The following is a 16,782-nucleotide window of genomic DNA, read 5'->3' as shown; positions in this document are numbered from 1 at the left end:
CCCTCCGATCCAACAGGTCCCAGACGTGCTCAATGGGATTGAGATCCGGGCTCTTTGCTGGCCATGGCAGAACACTGACATTCCTGTCTTGCAGGAAATCACGCACAGAACGAGCAGTATGGCTGGTGGCATTGACATGCTGGAGGGTTATGTCAGGATGAGCCTGCAGGAAGGGTACCACATGAGGGAGGAGGATGTCATCCCTGTAACGCACAGCGTTGAGAATGACTGCAATGACAACAAGCTCAGTCCGATGATGCTGTGACACACCGCCCCCAGACCATGACAGACCCTCCACCTCCAAATTGATCCCGCTCCATAGTACAAGCCTCGGTGTAACGCTCATTCCTTCGTCGATAAACTGTCACGAGAATTTTTATCCCAATGGTTGAACTCAACTATCACTGTAGCTTTGACCAATTCCCAGAAGTTTGTAAGACCCTGGTTAATGAAGAATCAGACAAAGACCCCAGTCTGCAATAGGTTAGTTCTTTATTCAGATAACGTTCTGAAATCAAAAATGCAAACAGTCATTTTATAACTTACACACACACACAGTTTTATCACTTTTCTACCAGCCTTGGCAGTTTCTTGCCGTTCCTCTCCTCCCTAGATTAGAGAAGCCTTGGAAGGGCCCTCTTTCCTGTTATCAGCTTTCAGAGTTACAACCAGGTCATGTGTAGTTCAATTGTCCTTTGTTTTCTCAACCAGACATTTCTCACCCTTAACTTGTCTCACACATACACTATAGTCTTATAATTCGAATACATTTCACACCATTAAATACGTTTCAGGGTGGAATTCTTTATTCCTTACTTTTAACGTATATAAATTCCCTTATCATGAACGCGAATCCGACCATCATCCCTGGTGTGTTACATCCATTGTCAGATGAATGAGACCAAAGCGCAGCGTGGAAAGTGTTCATGATTTTTAACCTGTTGGGGATGGGGGCGCTGTTTAGACTATTTATGCTAATTTGGCTAATTTTTTAAACGGCTTCCCACAAAATCCTTGATCGTACAATATGCATATTATTATTATTATTGGATAGAAAACAGTCTATAGTTTCTATAGGAGTTGAAATTTTGTCTCTAAGTGGAACAGAGCCCATTCTACAGCAATTTCCCTGACATGGAGTCAGATTTGAGAAATGTTGGCCACTCTTCTGAAGTCATTTAAAAGGGCACTGTCGTTGCTATGACTATACGGACACTTCTTACGTCTTCCCCTGGATGCCTTTACGTGATGACGATTCCAACGGGGTCGATTGCGCGTTCACAGGCCCTACAAATGAAAAAACCCTGAAGCTAGTCATTCTTTGGGAGCTGCGTCATGAGCCTAGAGGACACCGGCGCGCACCTGTTCCAAGCGTTAGTTTAGCCTGTTATATTTCTCCGGTCATCTTTTCACTCGTTTTAGGAGTTAAAAACATCATAAGGTAGTTAATTTAAGGCGTTTTATAGCAATTTATATCCGTTTAGTGCGATTTTGGGACATTTATTTTTGCAACGATGTGAAAAGTTGGGCACGCTTTTCAGTTCATCCCGAACGCAGTTGACATTTCCACATGGCAAGAGGACAGCTTTCCACCAAAAGACGATTTCTCCCAAGAAAGGATCCTTTGCCCAAGATACTGATGGAAGAACAGCTCAAGGTAGGACATTTTTATTATGATAAATCGTGTTTCTGTCGAAACATTTTAGTGGCTTAGGACGCCATGTTTTTTGACGTAGCTTCGCTTGGCGCAAACTGTATTGAAAAGTAAGGATAAATTAAAAAATGTAATAACGCAATTGTATTAAGAATTAAATTGTCTATCAATCCCTGTCCACCCTATATTTTTTAGTCACGTTTATGAGTATTTATGTATAAGAGTAGATCACTGTCTAAGTGGCGCAAGGACATTTTCTGACCAGCTGAGCTACATTTCACATTGTCTAACCATGATTTTGGTGGCTAAATATAAACATTTTCGATCAAACTCTATATGGATTGTGTAATATGATGTTACAGGAGTGTCATCTGAAGAATTCTGAGAAGGTTAGTGAAAAAATTAATATATTTTTGGCGATGTTGACGTTATCGCCCACTTTGGCTAGAATCAATGCTGGGCTGCTATGTGCTATGTGCTATGCTAATATAACGATTTATTGTGTTTTCGCTGTAAGACACTTAGAAAATCTGAAATATTGTCTGTATTCACAGGATCTGTGTCTTTCGATTCGTGTATGCTGTGTATTTTTACGAAATGTTTGATGATTAGTAGTTAGGTAAACACGTTGCTCATTGTAATTATTCTAGTCCATTTGTGATGGTGGGTGCAATTGTAAACTATGCCATCTACCTGAAATATGCACTTTTTTCTAACAAAACCTATCCCATACCATAAATATGTTATCAGACTGTCATCTAATGAGTTTTTTTGTTGGTTAGGGGCTATAAATATCTTAGTTTAGCCGAATTGGTGATGGCTACTGGTGTTGGTGGACAAATAAAAGATGGTGGATTATGCTAATGTGTTTTTAGGTAATAGATGTACATCTTTACATATTGTGTCTTCCCTGTAAAACATTTTAAAAATCGGAAATGTTGACTGGATTCACAAGATCTGTGTCTTTCATTAGCTGTATTGGACTTTAATGTGTGAAAGTTAAATATTTTAAAAAAATATTTTTTTTGAATTTCGCGGCACTGGTTTTTCAGTGGGGGGGGGGGGGTGTGCCGCTAGCGCCACGCTGATCCTAGACAGGTTAATATTGAACTCCAACAAAATACAAAACCGAACGTTAAGTTCTGCAGGGCTAGACATGCAAAAATAAGATCCCACAAACTCAGGTGGAAAACAGGCTGCCTAAGTATGATCCCCAATCAGAGACAACGATAGACAGCTGCCTCTGATTGGGAACCATACCCGGCCAACATAGAAATAGAACACATAGATTGCCCACCCAAGTCACACCCCGACCTAACCACAAAGAGAAATAAAAAGGCTCTCTAAGGTCAGGGCGTGACATGGTGAGACAAAACCGCGACTCGTCAGAGAAGAGCACATTTTACCAGACCTGTCTGGTCCGGCAACGGTGGGTTTGTGCCCATAGGTGACGTTGTTGCCGGTGATGTCTGGTGAGGCCCTGCCGTACAACAGGCCTACAAGCCCTCAGTCCAGCCTCTCTCAGCCTATTGCGGACAGTCTTAGCACTGATGGAGGGATTGTGCGTTCCTAGTGTAACTTGAGCAGTTGTTGTTGCCATCCTGTACCTGTCCTGCAGGTGTGATGTTCGGATGTACCGATCCTGTACAGGTGTTACACGTGGTCTGCCACTGCGAGGATGATCAGCTGTCCGTCCTGTCTCCCTGTAGCGCTTTCTTAGGCGTCTCACAGTCAGGACATTGTAATTTATTTCCCTGGCCACATCTGCAGCCCTCATGCCTCCTTGCAGCATGCCTAAGGCATGTTCACGCAGATGAGCAGGGACCCAGGGCATCTTTCTTTTAGTGTTTTTCAGGGTCAGTAGAAAGACCTCTTTAGTGTCCTAAGTTTTCATAACTGTGACCTTAATTGCTGATCGTCTGTAAGCTGTTGGTGTCTTAACGACCGTTCCACAGGTGCATGTTCATTAATTGTTTATGGTTCATTGAACAAGCATGGGAAACGGTGTTTAAACCCTTTACAATGAAGATCTGTGAAGTTATTTAGATTTTTAAGAATTACCCTTGAAAGACAGGGTCCTGAAAAAGGGACGTTTCCTTTTTTGCTGAGTTTAGTTGTAGGGATATTACAGGTAGAAATAGTTGTAGTGGTAATGATAATGGTGGTAGTTGTAATGATAATGGTGGTAGTTGTAATGGTGGTGGTAGTTGTAATGGTGGTGGTAGTTGTAATGGTGGTGGTAGTTGTAATGGTGGTGGTAGTTGTAATGGTGGTAGTAGTTGTAATGGTGGTAGTAGTTGTAATGGTGGTAGTAGTTGTAATGGTAGTAGTGGTGGTAGTGGTAATGGTGGTAATGGTGGTAGTAGTGAGGATGCTAGAAGGAGTGGTAATGGTGGTAGTAGTAATGGTGGTAGTAGTTGTAATGGTGGTAGTAGTAATGGGGGCAGTGGTAATGTTGGCAGTAGTGATAATGCTAGAAGTAGTGGTGGTAATGGCGGTGGTGGTAATGGTAGTGGTGGTAGTATTAGTAGATATATTATTGTCCCTATTTATTATTATATTTTCCTAGTATTATTCACTGCTACCATTTTATTTTTGTTATTTATATATATATATATATATATATATTTTTTTTTAATAGCACTGTTTATTATTATTTATTATTTGAGAATGATGTATATTTTATACATTGTTGCAGTGGCAGTATTTACGCAATGTTTTTCATGCCAATAAAGCAATTTAAATCAGAGAGAGATGGAGGAAAGAGAGGGGGGGATCCTGCATGCATGGTGTTCAGCTGGAGCTGGACTCCTAACTGTCTTCATGCCTCTATCCCGACTTGTATGCCTCTATGAACAGTAGTGTTTGTCTGAAGGAGTGTTACTGTTCACGCTGCATTGCAGCAGAGCAGTCTAACACTACACTAGCCTAGCTACCTTCATACTTATGTGAGTCCCAAATGGCACTACTTTTGACCAGGGCCCCATAGTGCACTATATAGGTCAATAGGGTGCCATTTGTGACTCATTCATAGGCTTTTAACTGTCACAGCTCTGTTCCAAAGGGTTCTTCACACATGTACAGATGTAGGATCATAATTTGATAACCCTGTTGTAGGAGAACTTTTGTGCAATGCAGGAAAGGTTGTAGTTTGAGGTTTAAAAAGGGTTTTGATCTTTGTAATTTCCACTTAGAAATTTCAGACTTGCTTTTCCCGTAAGAAAAATGTATCAACCCCTACAACAATGTCCGTTTATTATGTGTAATCCACATCATTCTTATTTCCTGTTGGAACACGATTATTTTCCTGCTGTAGCAAAGGAGCGACTCCCACCTGTACAGTTCAAGATAATAATGTGTCCAGATCGATTCATTGTCATTTCATGGCTGATTGATGGGCTGATTGTAAATGGAAAAAGCCAATTAATAACAAATCTAATGTAGGATTTTTTCCACTAAAGGTCCAATGCAGCCATCTTTATTTCAATATCAAATCATTTCTGGGTAACAATTAAGTACCTGATTTGTGATTTCTTAGTAAAGGCAATTTACTAGAACTGTCTGTGAATGGGGAGGGGGAAAACTGAAAATGAGCTCTTATTGGCAGAGAGATTTAGAACTCTCTTTCTTATTGGTCTATTAGCAAATGTATTCCATTGAGATTTCACCATGGAAGGCCAAAACTCCACCCCCATCTAAACACACAGAAATTTCAGGCGGTCTTTTCAAACAGCTCTTACACTAAAATGTCATTATCATAACTTTCACAATGTTCTACTACTATTCCAACCTCATAGTGTGGAAATATATATAAACACAGGAAAAGTACTCGGGACTGTGGGGGAACATATCGCGGCGGCATGCAAAGGTATATGGGTTAGGAGAGGTGTACCTGTGGTGGGCATGCCAGGATTGGTGGATTTGCACAGCGATTATCTGTAAGTGTTTGGCACATTTTAATATAAAGCATCTGGTCTCTGGTGTGACAGGCTTCATCCCAACTCGCACCCTACTTACTATATAGTGCACTACTTTTGACCAGGGCTCAGATCATAAGTAGTGCACTACGTAGGAATAGGGTGTAATTTTGGACAGATACAGATTCACTATAGCTGTTGATGGTGGCCTCCCCGGGTTTCCTATCCCGACAGTTGGCTTCGGTGGTGTGTTTTGAGTCTTTAATTGTGTCACTCCTGTTGTTGGGCTGGGCAACGCTTAACAAAACACTTTTGCACTCACTCTCTTATACCTCCACTTCTCCGCTTTCATCGAGGCCGTGTCTCAAATGGCACCGTATTCCCTATGGGCCCTGGTCAAAAGTATAAAGAATTGGCGTGTCATTGGAGACGCAGCCTCCCCCTCAAAAGCACTGGATGAAGTGCACCTAAATAGGCCTGTGCTCGCTGGCTGGCTGGCTGACTGGCTCTCTGGCTGACTGGCTCTCTGGCTGACTGGCTCTCTGGCTGACTGGCTGGTTCTCTGGCTGACTGGCTGGTTCGCTGGGCAGCTGGTTCTCTGTCTGGCTCCCTGGCTAACTGGTTCTCTGGCTGGCTGGCTCTTTGGCTGGCTGGCTCTCTGGCTAGCTGACTCTCTGGCTAGCTGGTTGGCTGGCTCTCTGACTGGTTGGCTGGGTCTCTGGCTGGCTCGCTCTTTGGCTGGCTGGCTGGCTCTTTGGCTGGCTGGCTGGCTCTCTGGTTGACTGGCTCTCTCGCTGGCACCATGCCAAGCAAGCGTTAGTGGTTGATTCGATGTATTGTATTTTTATTTTATTTTTTATTTTACCCCCTTTTCACCCCAATTTTCGTGGTATCCAATTGTTAGTAATTACTATCTTGTCTCATCGCTACAACTCCCATACGGGCTCGGGAGAGACGAAGGTCGAAAGCCATGCATTCTCCGAAACACAACCCAACCAAGCCGCACTGCTTCTTAACACAGCGCGCCTCCAACCCGGAAGCCAGCCGCACCAATGTGTAGGAGGAAACACCGTGCCCCTGGCCCCCTTGGTTAGCGCGCACTGCGCCCGGCCCGCCACAGGAGTCGCTGGTGCGCGATGAGACAAGGATATCCCTACCGGCCTAACCCGGACGACGCTAGGCCAATTGTGCGTCGCCCCACGGATCTCCCGGTCGCGGCCGGCTGCGACAGAGCCTGGGCGAGAACCCAGAGTCTCTGGTGGCACAGCTAGCGCTGCGATGCAGTGCCCTAGACCACTGCACCACCCGGGAGGCCCATATTGCTAATTTAACCCCATTTCAGACTAGGGTCGATGCCTTCGTATATACTGGGCTGGTGGTGAGTCACTGGGCGGTAGCAGTAAGGAATAGGACCAGCATACTATTCAGATCATTCAAACTAATGAAATGACTGGGACTGGGACTGGGAACGGGACTGGGTCTGGGTCTTTTTAATTTTTATTTTATTTCACCTTTATTTAACCAGGTAGGCCAGTTGAGAACAAGTTCTCATTTACAACTGCGACCTGGCCAAGATGAAGCAAAGCAGTGTGACACAAACAACACAGTTACATATTGGATAAACAAACACACAGTCAATAACACAATAGAAAAATCTATATACAGTGTGTGCAAATGTAGTAAGATTAAGGAGGTAAGGCAATAAATAGGCCATAGTGGCGAAATAATTACAATTTAGCAAATAACACTGGAGTTATAGGTGTGCAGCTGATGAATGTGCAAGTAGAACTACTGGGGTGCAAAGGAGCAACAAAAACAAAAAAACAATATGGGGATGAGGTAGTTGGGTGGGTTATGTACAGATGGGCTGTGTACAGGTGCAGTGATCAGTAAGCTGCTCCGACAGCTGATACTTAAAGCTAGTGAGGGAGATAGTGGGGAGAACAAGTATTTGATACACTGACGATTTTGCAGGTTTTCCTACTTACAAAGCATGTAGAGGTCTGTAATTTTTTATCATAGGTACACTTCAACTGTGAGACAGAATCTAAAACAAAAATCACATTGTATGATTTTTAAGTAATTCATTTGCATTTTATTGCATGACATAAGTATTTGATACATCAGAAAAGCAGAACTTAATATTTGGTACAGAAGCCTTTGTTTGCAATTACAGAGATCATACGTTTCCTGTAGTTCTTGACCAGGTTTGCACACACTGCAGCAGGGATTTTGGCCCACTCCTCCATACATACCTTCCCCAGATCCTTCAGGTTTCGGGGCTGTCGCTGGGCAATATGAACTTTCAGCTCCCTTCAAAGATTTTCTATTGGGGTCAGGTCTGGAGACTGGCTAGGCCATTCCAGGACCCTAGAGATGCTTCTTACGGAGCCACTCCTTAGTTGCCCTGGGTGTGTGTTTCGGGTCGTTGTCATGCTGGAAGACCCAGCCACGACCCATCTTCAATGCTCTTACTGAGGGAAGGAGGTTGTTGGCCAAGATCTCGCGATACATGGCCCCATCTATCCTCCCCTCAATACGATGCAGTCGTCATGTCCCCTTTGCAGAAAAGCATCCCCAAAGAATGATGTTTCCACCTCCATGCTTCATGGTTGGGATAGTGTTCTTGGGGTTGTACTCATCCTTCTTCTTCCCCCAAACACGGCGAGTGGAGTTTAGACCAAAAAGCTCTTTTTTTGTCTCATCAGACCACATGACCTTCTCCCATTTCTCCTCTGGATCATCCAGATGGTCATTGGCAAACTTCAGACGGGCCTGGACATGCGCTGGCTTGAGCAGGGGGACCTTGCATGCGCTGCAGGATTTTAATCCATGACGGCGTAGTGTGTTACTAATCTTTGAGACTGTGGTCCCAGCTCTCTTCAGGTCATTGACCAGGTCCTGCCGTGTAGTTCTGGGCTGATCCCTCACCTTCCTCATGATCATTGATGCCCCACGAGGTGAGATCTTGCATGGAGCCCCAGACCGAGGGTGATTGACCGTCATCTTGAACTTCTTCCATTTTCTAATAATTGCGCTAACAGTTGTTGCCTTCTCACCAAACTGCTTGCCTATTGTCCTGTAGCCCATCCCAGCCTTGTGCAGGTCTACAATTGTATCTCTGATGTCCTTACACAGCTCTCTGGTCTTGGCCATTGTGGAGAGGTTGGAGTCTGTTTGATTGAGTGTGTGGACAGGTGTCTTTTATACAGGTAACGAGTTCAAACAGGTGCAGTTAACTTCTACCGAGTACCGATTCTGGGTCCGGGCTTGAAAATAGACAACTTACGGTGATCGCCACAAATAGTCATATTAAACATTCCTGAAAAATAAAAGTGTCTCACATGCTTCAAAAGCCTCGACTCTTGCGAATCTAACTGCGTTGTCAGATTTAAAAAATGATTTATTGCGAAAGAATAGGATGCGATTATCTGAGCTCAGCGCTCCATAAATAAATACTTTTCCAACCAGCACAAGCGTAACATTTTTACAGATTGCATTGAAACAAATGGCTTACCTGTGGAAAATCTTCTCTGTTTGCAATCCCAAGGCTCATTGTTACACACTGAATGGTCTTTTGTTCGGTTAAATCCAGTTTTTATAGCCTAACACAAAACATTTTGTGAACGCTTATGTCGTTGAATTTCATGTCATAAAATTTTGGGCGAAACATCCGACCTGAATACACTGGCTAAACCTGACGTTATCCAGTCATGTTTGGTTTCCTTGAAATCAACAGTTTGTTTGTAACACAACCAAACGTGATGGGTCATTTTGCGGGACGTATTGATCCGAAAAAAACGATTGGAAGACAACGACCTCCGACCTCATTTAGGCACCAATCGGAGGACCATTGTCTCTTTGATTGACTGTATTTTAACCCAATTACAACTCATCGTCTTGAAATCTAGCTGGTTAGATAGCCAATGAACAGAGCTAAATGGCACTATCAAATGGTAATTTGTTTGGAGACGAACTCACACGGAGAACGTGTGCGCCACAGCAGTCTTTGCATTTCGCATTTCAACGAGGAAGGACTGAAAGTTATTACGCACAGCGGTATTTCGGCAACGTGCATCTACAACTCTATTTTCATCGAAAATCATGGCTAATAAGTCTGGAAAAGCTAAGTCCAAGACTAGATATAGCAATGTAGAGGCAATTTTAGAAGAACTTGATCGTGATACTGATACAGAAATGTTATCTGAGGACGAATCTGTGGGAGATGCGTCTTATGATTCTGAAACGGAGGCATATTTCTTGGAAGGAGAGGATATCGTTTTGGATTGGTAAGTTCTTGTCATGCTAATGTTGTTTGTAATATAAAATGTTATTTGTGATAGTTTTTACGTTTTAGTTGCAATATATGCAAATGTGTAACATACACGTGGGTATTCATTGTGAGGGTATGCTTGTATAGCATGTAGCATGTGTACTGTACTTTGACAATTGTATGGTAGCATGGCCACATACATGATTTGAAACCAGTGTTTGTTCTATTCCCTGTTCTCTCTATATACACTGCTCAAAAAAATAAAGGGAACACTTAAACAACACAATGTAACTCCAAGTCAATCACACTTCTGTGAAATCAAACTGTCCACTTAGGAAGCAATACTGATTGACAATAAATTTCACATGCTGTTGTGCAAATGGAATAGACAAAAGGTGGAAATTATAGGCAATTAGCAAGACACCCCCCAAAACAGGAGTGATTCTACAGGTGGTGACCACAGACCACTTCTCAGTTCCTATGCTTCCTGGCTGATGTTTTGGTCACTTTTGAATGCTGGCGGTGCTCTCACTCTAGTGGTAGCATGAAACGGAGTCTACAACCCACACAAGTGGTTCAGGTAGTGCAGTTCATCCAGGATGGCCCATCAATGCGAACTGTGGCAAAAAGGTTTGCTGTGTCTGTCAGCGTAGTGTCCAGAGCATGCAGGCGCTACCAGGAGACTGGCCAGTACATCAGGAGACGTGGAGGAGGCCGTAGGAGGGCAACAACCCAGCAGCAGGACCGCTACCTCCGCCTTTGTGCAAGGAGGTGCACTGCCAGCGCCCTGCAAAATGACCTCCAGCAGGCCACAAATGTGCATGTGTCTGCTCAAACGGTCAGAAAAAGACTCCATGAGGGTGGTATGAGGGCCCGACGTCCACAGGTGGGGGTTGTGCTTACAGCCCAACACCGTGCAGGACGTTTGGCATTTGCCAGAGAACACCAAGATTGGCAAATTCGCCACTGGCGCCCTGTGCTCTTCACAGATGAAAGCAGGTTCATACTGAGCACATGAGCACATGTGACAGACGTGACAGAGTCTGGAGACGCCGTGGAGAACGTTCTGCTGCCTGCAACATCCTCCAGCATGACCGGTTTGGCGATGGGTCAGTCATGGTGTGGGGTGGCATTTCTTTGTGGGGCCGCACAGCCCTCCATGTGCTCGCCAGAGGTAGCCTGACTGCCATTAGGTACCGAGATGAGATCCTCAGACCCCTTGTGAGACCATATGCTGACACATGCACATTTGTGGCCTGCTGGAGGTCATTTTGCAGGGCGCTGGCAGTGCACCTCCTTGCACAAAGGCGGAGGTAGCGGTCCTGCTGCTGGGTTGTTGCCCTCCTACGGCCTCCTCCACGTCTCCTGATGTACTGGCCAGTCTCCTGGTAGCGCCTGCATGCTCTGGACACTACGCTGACAGACACAGCAAACCTTTTTGCCACAGTTCGCATTGATGGGCCATCCTGGATGAACTGCACTACCTGAACCACTTGTGTGGGTTGTAGACTCCGTTTCATGCTACCACTAGAGTGAGAGCACCGCCAGCATTCAAAAGTGACCAAAACATCAGCCAGGAAGCATAGGAACTGAGAAGTGGTCTGTGGTCACCACCTGTAGAATCACTCCTGTTTTGGGGGGTGTCTTGCTAATTGCCTATAATTTCCACCTTTTGTCTATTCCATTTGCACAACAGCATGTGAAATTTATTGTCAATCAGTATTGCTTCCTAAGTGGACAGTTTGATTTCACAGAAGTGTGATTGACTTGGAGTTACATTGTGTTGTTTAAGTGTTCCCTTTATTTTTTTGAGCAGTGTATATATATAAATAAAAATGCATATGTTTATTATACCTGTTGATACAGGGCTCATATGTCTAACTGAAATTTTTGATTCACAGTGGCACTGATTCCGACTGGGAGCCCCCAGCACCGCCCCCAGCGCCAACTTGTTCTTCCAGCCGGACCCCTGCTGTCTCTGGGCCATCTACCGGTGTGAAGGCACCGACAAAGAGGCGGAAGAGGGGAAGTGTGCCACCTGCTAGAGAAGGGACAGAAGGGCATTGGCACACTGTCCTGGAAGATGATGTGGAGCCACACCAGCCAACTTTCCGACCGAAAAGGGAGCCTGGACCTCAGGTGAACGCGAGCACAACATACAGCCCACTTGAGCTTTTCCAGTTGTTTTTCACCCATTCTGTTGTAGGTTCACTCGTGTCTAACACGAATAAGTTTGGGAAGAAGAAGCAGGCAGGCAAAAAGGTAGCATGGAAGCCCGTATCCATGTCAGACTTTTACTGTTACCTTTCAATGGTCATCTACATGGGGCTGGTGAAGCTGAAAAGCCTGACTGACTACTGGAAGACGTCATCCCTCTACCAACTGCTTTTCCCCTCAAAGGTTATGTCCTGCAAAAGGTTTCTGGTTGTTACACAGGCTCTTCACATCAGTGACCCAAAGGTTGATGAAGAGAATGACAAGAAGAAAGGCACAGCATCGTTTGATAGACTGTGCAAAATCAAACCTCTCTACTCCAGCATTGTTGAGGCCTGCAAGACCTACTTTCAGCCAGCCCAGAACCTGTCCATCGATGAGAGGATGGTAGCCTCAAAGGCCAGAATTGGCCTCAAACATCTGGCATCGACAGCAGAATATTGTGTAGAGCTTTGGCAAAGTGGGTGGGGTTATGTTATATCTGGAGTACTGTTCCTGTCTTATCCTGTGTGAATTTAAGTATGCTCTCTCTTTCTCTGAGAACCTGAGCCCCAGGACCATGCGTCAGGACCCCCTGGCATGATGACTCCTTGCTGTCCCCAGTCCACCCGACCTTGCTGCTGTTCCAGTTTCACCTGTTCTGCCTGCGGCTATGGAACCCAACCTAAACTGTTAATTTTTACTCTTGAGGTGCTGTCCTGTTGCACCCTCTACAACCACTGCGATATCTACCCGGCACAGCCAGAAGAGGACTGGCCACCCCTCAGAGCCTGGTTCCTCTCTAGGTTTCTTCCTAGGTTTTGGCCTTTCTAGGGATTTTTTCCTAGCCACCGTGCTTCTACACCTGCATTGCTTGCTGTTTGGGGTTTTAGGCCGGGTATCTGTATAGCACATTGAGATATTAGCTGATGTAGGAAGGGCTATGTAAATACATTTGATTTGATAGAGGACTGAGGGTCTTCCAAATATTGAAAGTGTAAATAGTCAACCATGTTATTTTGTAAATGTATATTTTATTTATTTTTTAGAGAAAAAAATGTATAAGAAAAATTCAAACTTTTTTTTTTCCATTGTTTTTTTCATTTTTTTGGGGGGGGGGGGTGTTAGAATACCATTTTGGTATTTTGTATATAGTTATTTGTTTCAGAATGTATACCTTCACCAATTTGGCCACTTGGGTACATTTGGGATACTTGTGTGGGACACCTGGGTGACCTCATGATAAATGTCATGTAGCACACTCATTTTGGAAGTTATCATTCTGAAACTTTGCACAAGTGCTGTTGCCTTATTTTTTCCACTGAAATTGTTCCCATATTCATATCTAGATGTTAGTTTTATCTTGTTCATTTTGACTATGATGTTACAACAATTAAAATGAAAAAACGTATGGTTTTTTTCATTGTATTATCTAAACCAGATCTATTGTGTTATATTCTCCTACATTCAATTCACATTTACACAAACTTCAGAGTGTTTTCTTTCAAATGGTACCAAGAATATGCATATCCTTGCTCCTGGGCCTGAGCTAGAGGCAGTTAGATTTGGGTATGTCTTCAGGCGGAAATTGAAAGGGGGGGGGGGGGGTATTCCCAAGAGGTTAATACAGGTAATGAGTGGAGAACAGGAGGGCTTCTTAAAGAAAAACTAACAGGTCTGTGAGAGCCGGAATTCTTACTGGTTGGTAGGGGATCAAATACTTAGGTCATGCAATAAAATGCAAATTAATTACTTAAAAATCATACAATGTGATTTTCTGGATTTTTGCAAAGACTTATAGATGACCTGGAGCCAGTGGGTTTGGCGACGAATATGAAGCTAGGGCCAGCCAACGAGAGCATACACGTCGCAGTGGTGGGTAGTATATGGGGCTTTGGTGACAAAACAGATGGCACTGTGATCGACTACATCCAATGTTGGGAATGTTGGAGGCTATTTTGTAAATTACATCACCGCAGTCAAGGATTGGTAGGATGGTCAGTTTTACGAGGGTATGTTTGGAAGCATGAGTGAAGGATGCTTTGTCGCGAAATAGGAAGCCGATTCTAGATTTAATTTTGGATTGGAGATGCTTAATGTGAGTCTGGAAGGAGAGTTTACAGTCTAGCCAGACACCTAGCTATTTGTAGTTGTCCACATATTCTAAGTCAGAACCGTCCAGAGTAGTGATGCTGGACGGGCGGGCAGGTGCGGGCAGCGATCGGTTGAAGAGCATGCATTTAGTTTTACTTTGCATTTAAGAGCAGTTGGAGGCCACGGAAGGAGAGTTGTATGGCATTGAAGCTCGTCTGGAGGTTAGTTAACACAGTGTCCAAAGAAGGGCCAGAAGTATACAGAATGGTGTCGTCTGCGTAGAGGTGGATCAGAGAATCACTAGCAGCAAGAGTGACATCATTGATGTATACAGAGAAGAGAGTCGGCCCGAGAATTGAACCCTGTGGCACCTCCATAGAGACTGCCAGAGGTCCAGAAAACAGGTGACTGGCACTGGGAATGAGACTGGGTCTGTCTCGTAGTCTCTGAGAGTTTATGTAAGTGGTGACTGGACAGTCACTACAGTAGGTTGTAGTGGTGGAGGAAATGGACTGGCACCTTACTACTGATGCCATTCAAAGTAATGAAATAACAAAGACAGAGACGGGGACTGTAGTTAGATGGAACACCCACCAAGGTTCTTTGTTCATTAGTGATTATTTATTTATATATACAGTGTATATAATATATATAACATCTAGCTCTCTGTTATTATACCTCGCCATCTCTCTCTCCCTCCTGAATTTGTGGGAATGTGTGTTGCTATCTGAGTCTCTCTCTGTCTCATCTCTGTCTGTCCTTCGCTCTCTCCTTCTCGTCTCTCTCTCTCTCTCTCTCTCTCTCTCTCTCTCTCCGCATGGAGAATTCTCTCAATCCTCTATCTCTGCCATATTCTCTCTCTCCTCCATTCTCCCTCCCTTCCTTTCTCTTCCCCTCCACCTCTTGGTCTCTCTCTGTCTCTTTGTATTATCCATCTTCAATGTAACTGTCTTTCTCACCCCCCCCCCGTTCTTAATATCTCTCCACCTCCCCTCTTCTTTCCGCAGGTGGAGGGATGGCACTGTCATTACTTATTTTAATTGTCTTGGTGTTCCCCTTCCTCACGGCGGCCAAACACAATACAACCGCGGGTAATGAATTTTTGCTTTCATTTAAATGTGTCTTTTACGTGACAGATGTGTGTGTGTGCGTGTATGAGTGACTGTGTGTGCTTGCATGGTACTGTATCTCTGCATTGGTCGAAGGTCCCTGCCTCTGTTTTGATGGCTTAGTTTGCGTGTATTGGTATTCTTCATATGAATGGACTCCTTTCTCATCAACCAGATCAGTCAACACATTGGCACAAAAACCACTGTGACTGCTCCTGAGACCACGGCTCTGTCCCAAATGACACCCTATTCACCTAGTGCACTACTTTTGTTCAGAGCCCTATGTAGGGAATAGGGTGCCATTTGGGATGCACCCTAATACCCGAGACAGCCAGACAGCCGGCCACCATTTCCAGCCACTTCCAACAGTGAATTCGTGGCAGGCTAGACTAAACCCCAGGGTTAAAAACCAATCGACCACAAACGAGAGAGCGGTGCCACAACACGAATGGACATTTGCTGTGAACGTCCGCCGCTTGTTATCACATGACATAGTGGTATGACACTAAAGCTCTCAGGCAGAATATCTTGTTATACACTCTGTTATACTCAGTTATATACACCCTGTTATATACTGTTATACACACGGTTATATATTGTTATACACACTGTTATATACTGTTATACACACGGTTATATACTGTTATACACACGGTTATATACTGTTATACACACGGTTATATATTGTTATACACACTGTTATACACTGTTATACACCCTGTTATATACACCGTTATACACCCTGTTATACACCCTGTTATACACCCTGTTATACACCCTGTTATACACCCTGTTATATACTGTTATACACCCTGTTATACACCCTGTTATACACCCTGTTATATACTGTTATACACCCTGTTATATACTGTTATACACCCTGTTACATACACTGTTATACACCCTGTTATATACTGTTATATACACCCTGTTATATACACTGTTATACACCCTGTTATACACTGTTATACACCCTGTTATACACCCTGTTATATACTGTTATACACCCTGTTATATACTGTTATACACCCTGTTATACACCCTGTTATACACTGTTATACACCCTGTTATACACCCTGTTATATACTGTTATACACCCTGTTATATACTGTTATATACTGTTATATACTGTTATACACCCTGTTATATGCTGTTATACACCCTGTTATATGCTGTTATACACCCTGTTATACACCCTGTTATATACTGTTATACACCCTGTTATACACCCTGTTATATGCTGTTATACACCCTGTTATACACTGTTATACACCCTGTTATACACCCTGTTATACACTGTTATACACCCTGTTATACACTGTTATACACCCTGTTATATACTGTTATACACCCTGTTATACACCCTGTTATATACTGTTATACACCCTGTTATATACTGTTATACACCCTGTTATACACTGTTATACACCCTGTTATACACTGTTATACACCCTGTTATACACCCTGTTATATGCTGTTATACACCCTGTTATACACTGTTATACACCCTGTTATACACCCCGTTATATACTGTTATATACC

At 43.8% G+C, this 16,782-nt stretch overlaps 1 protein-coding gene across 6 annotated transcripts in view; it reads left to right on the top strand.

The window, feature by feature from the left end:
- The window catches only part of LOC129830698 (gamma-aminobutyric acid type B receptor subunit 1-like), a 301,577-nt gene that overhangs the window by 23,837 nt on the left and 260,958 nt on the right, over positions 1–16,782 (top strand). For all 6 annotated transcript variants that reach the window (XM_055893314.1, XM_055893313.1, XM_055893311.1 and 3 more), the window contains exon 2: positions 15,139–15,222. In XM_055893314.1, the coding sequence (XP_055749289.1) occupies positions 15,139–15,222 (84 nt within the window). The remainder of the gene's footprint in view (positions 1–15,138; positions 15,223–16,782) is intronic.

The sequence above is a fragment of the Salvelinus fontinalis genome, chromosome 32 (genome assembly GCF_029448725.1).
Source record: "Salvelinus fontinalis isolate EN_2023a chromosome 32, ASM2944872v1, whole genome shotgun sequence".
Taxonomy (NCBI): Eukaryota; Metazoa; Chordata; class Actinopteri; order Salmoniformes; family Salmonidae; genus Salvelinus; species Salvelinus fontinalis.
This window is presented reverse-complemented; position numbering and strand designations above follow the sequence as displayed.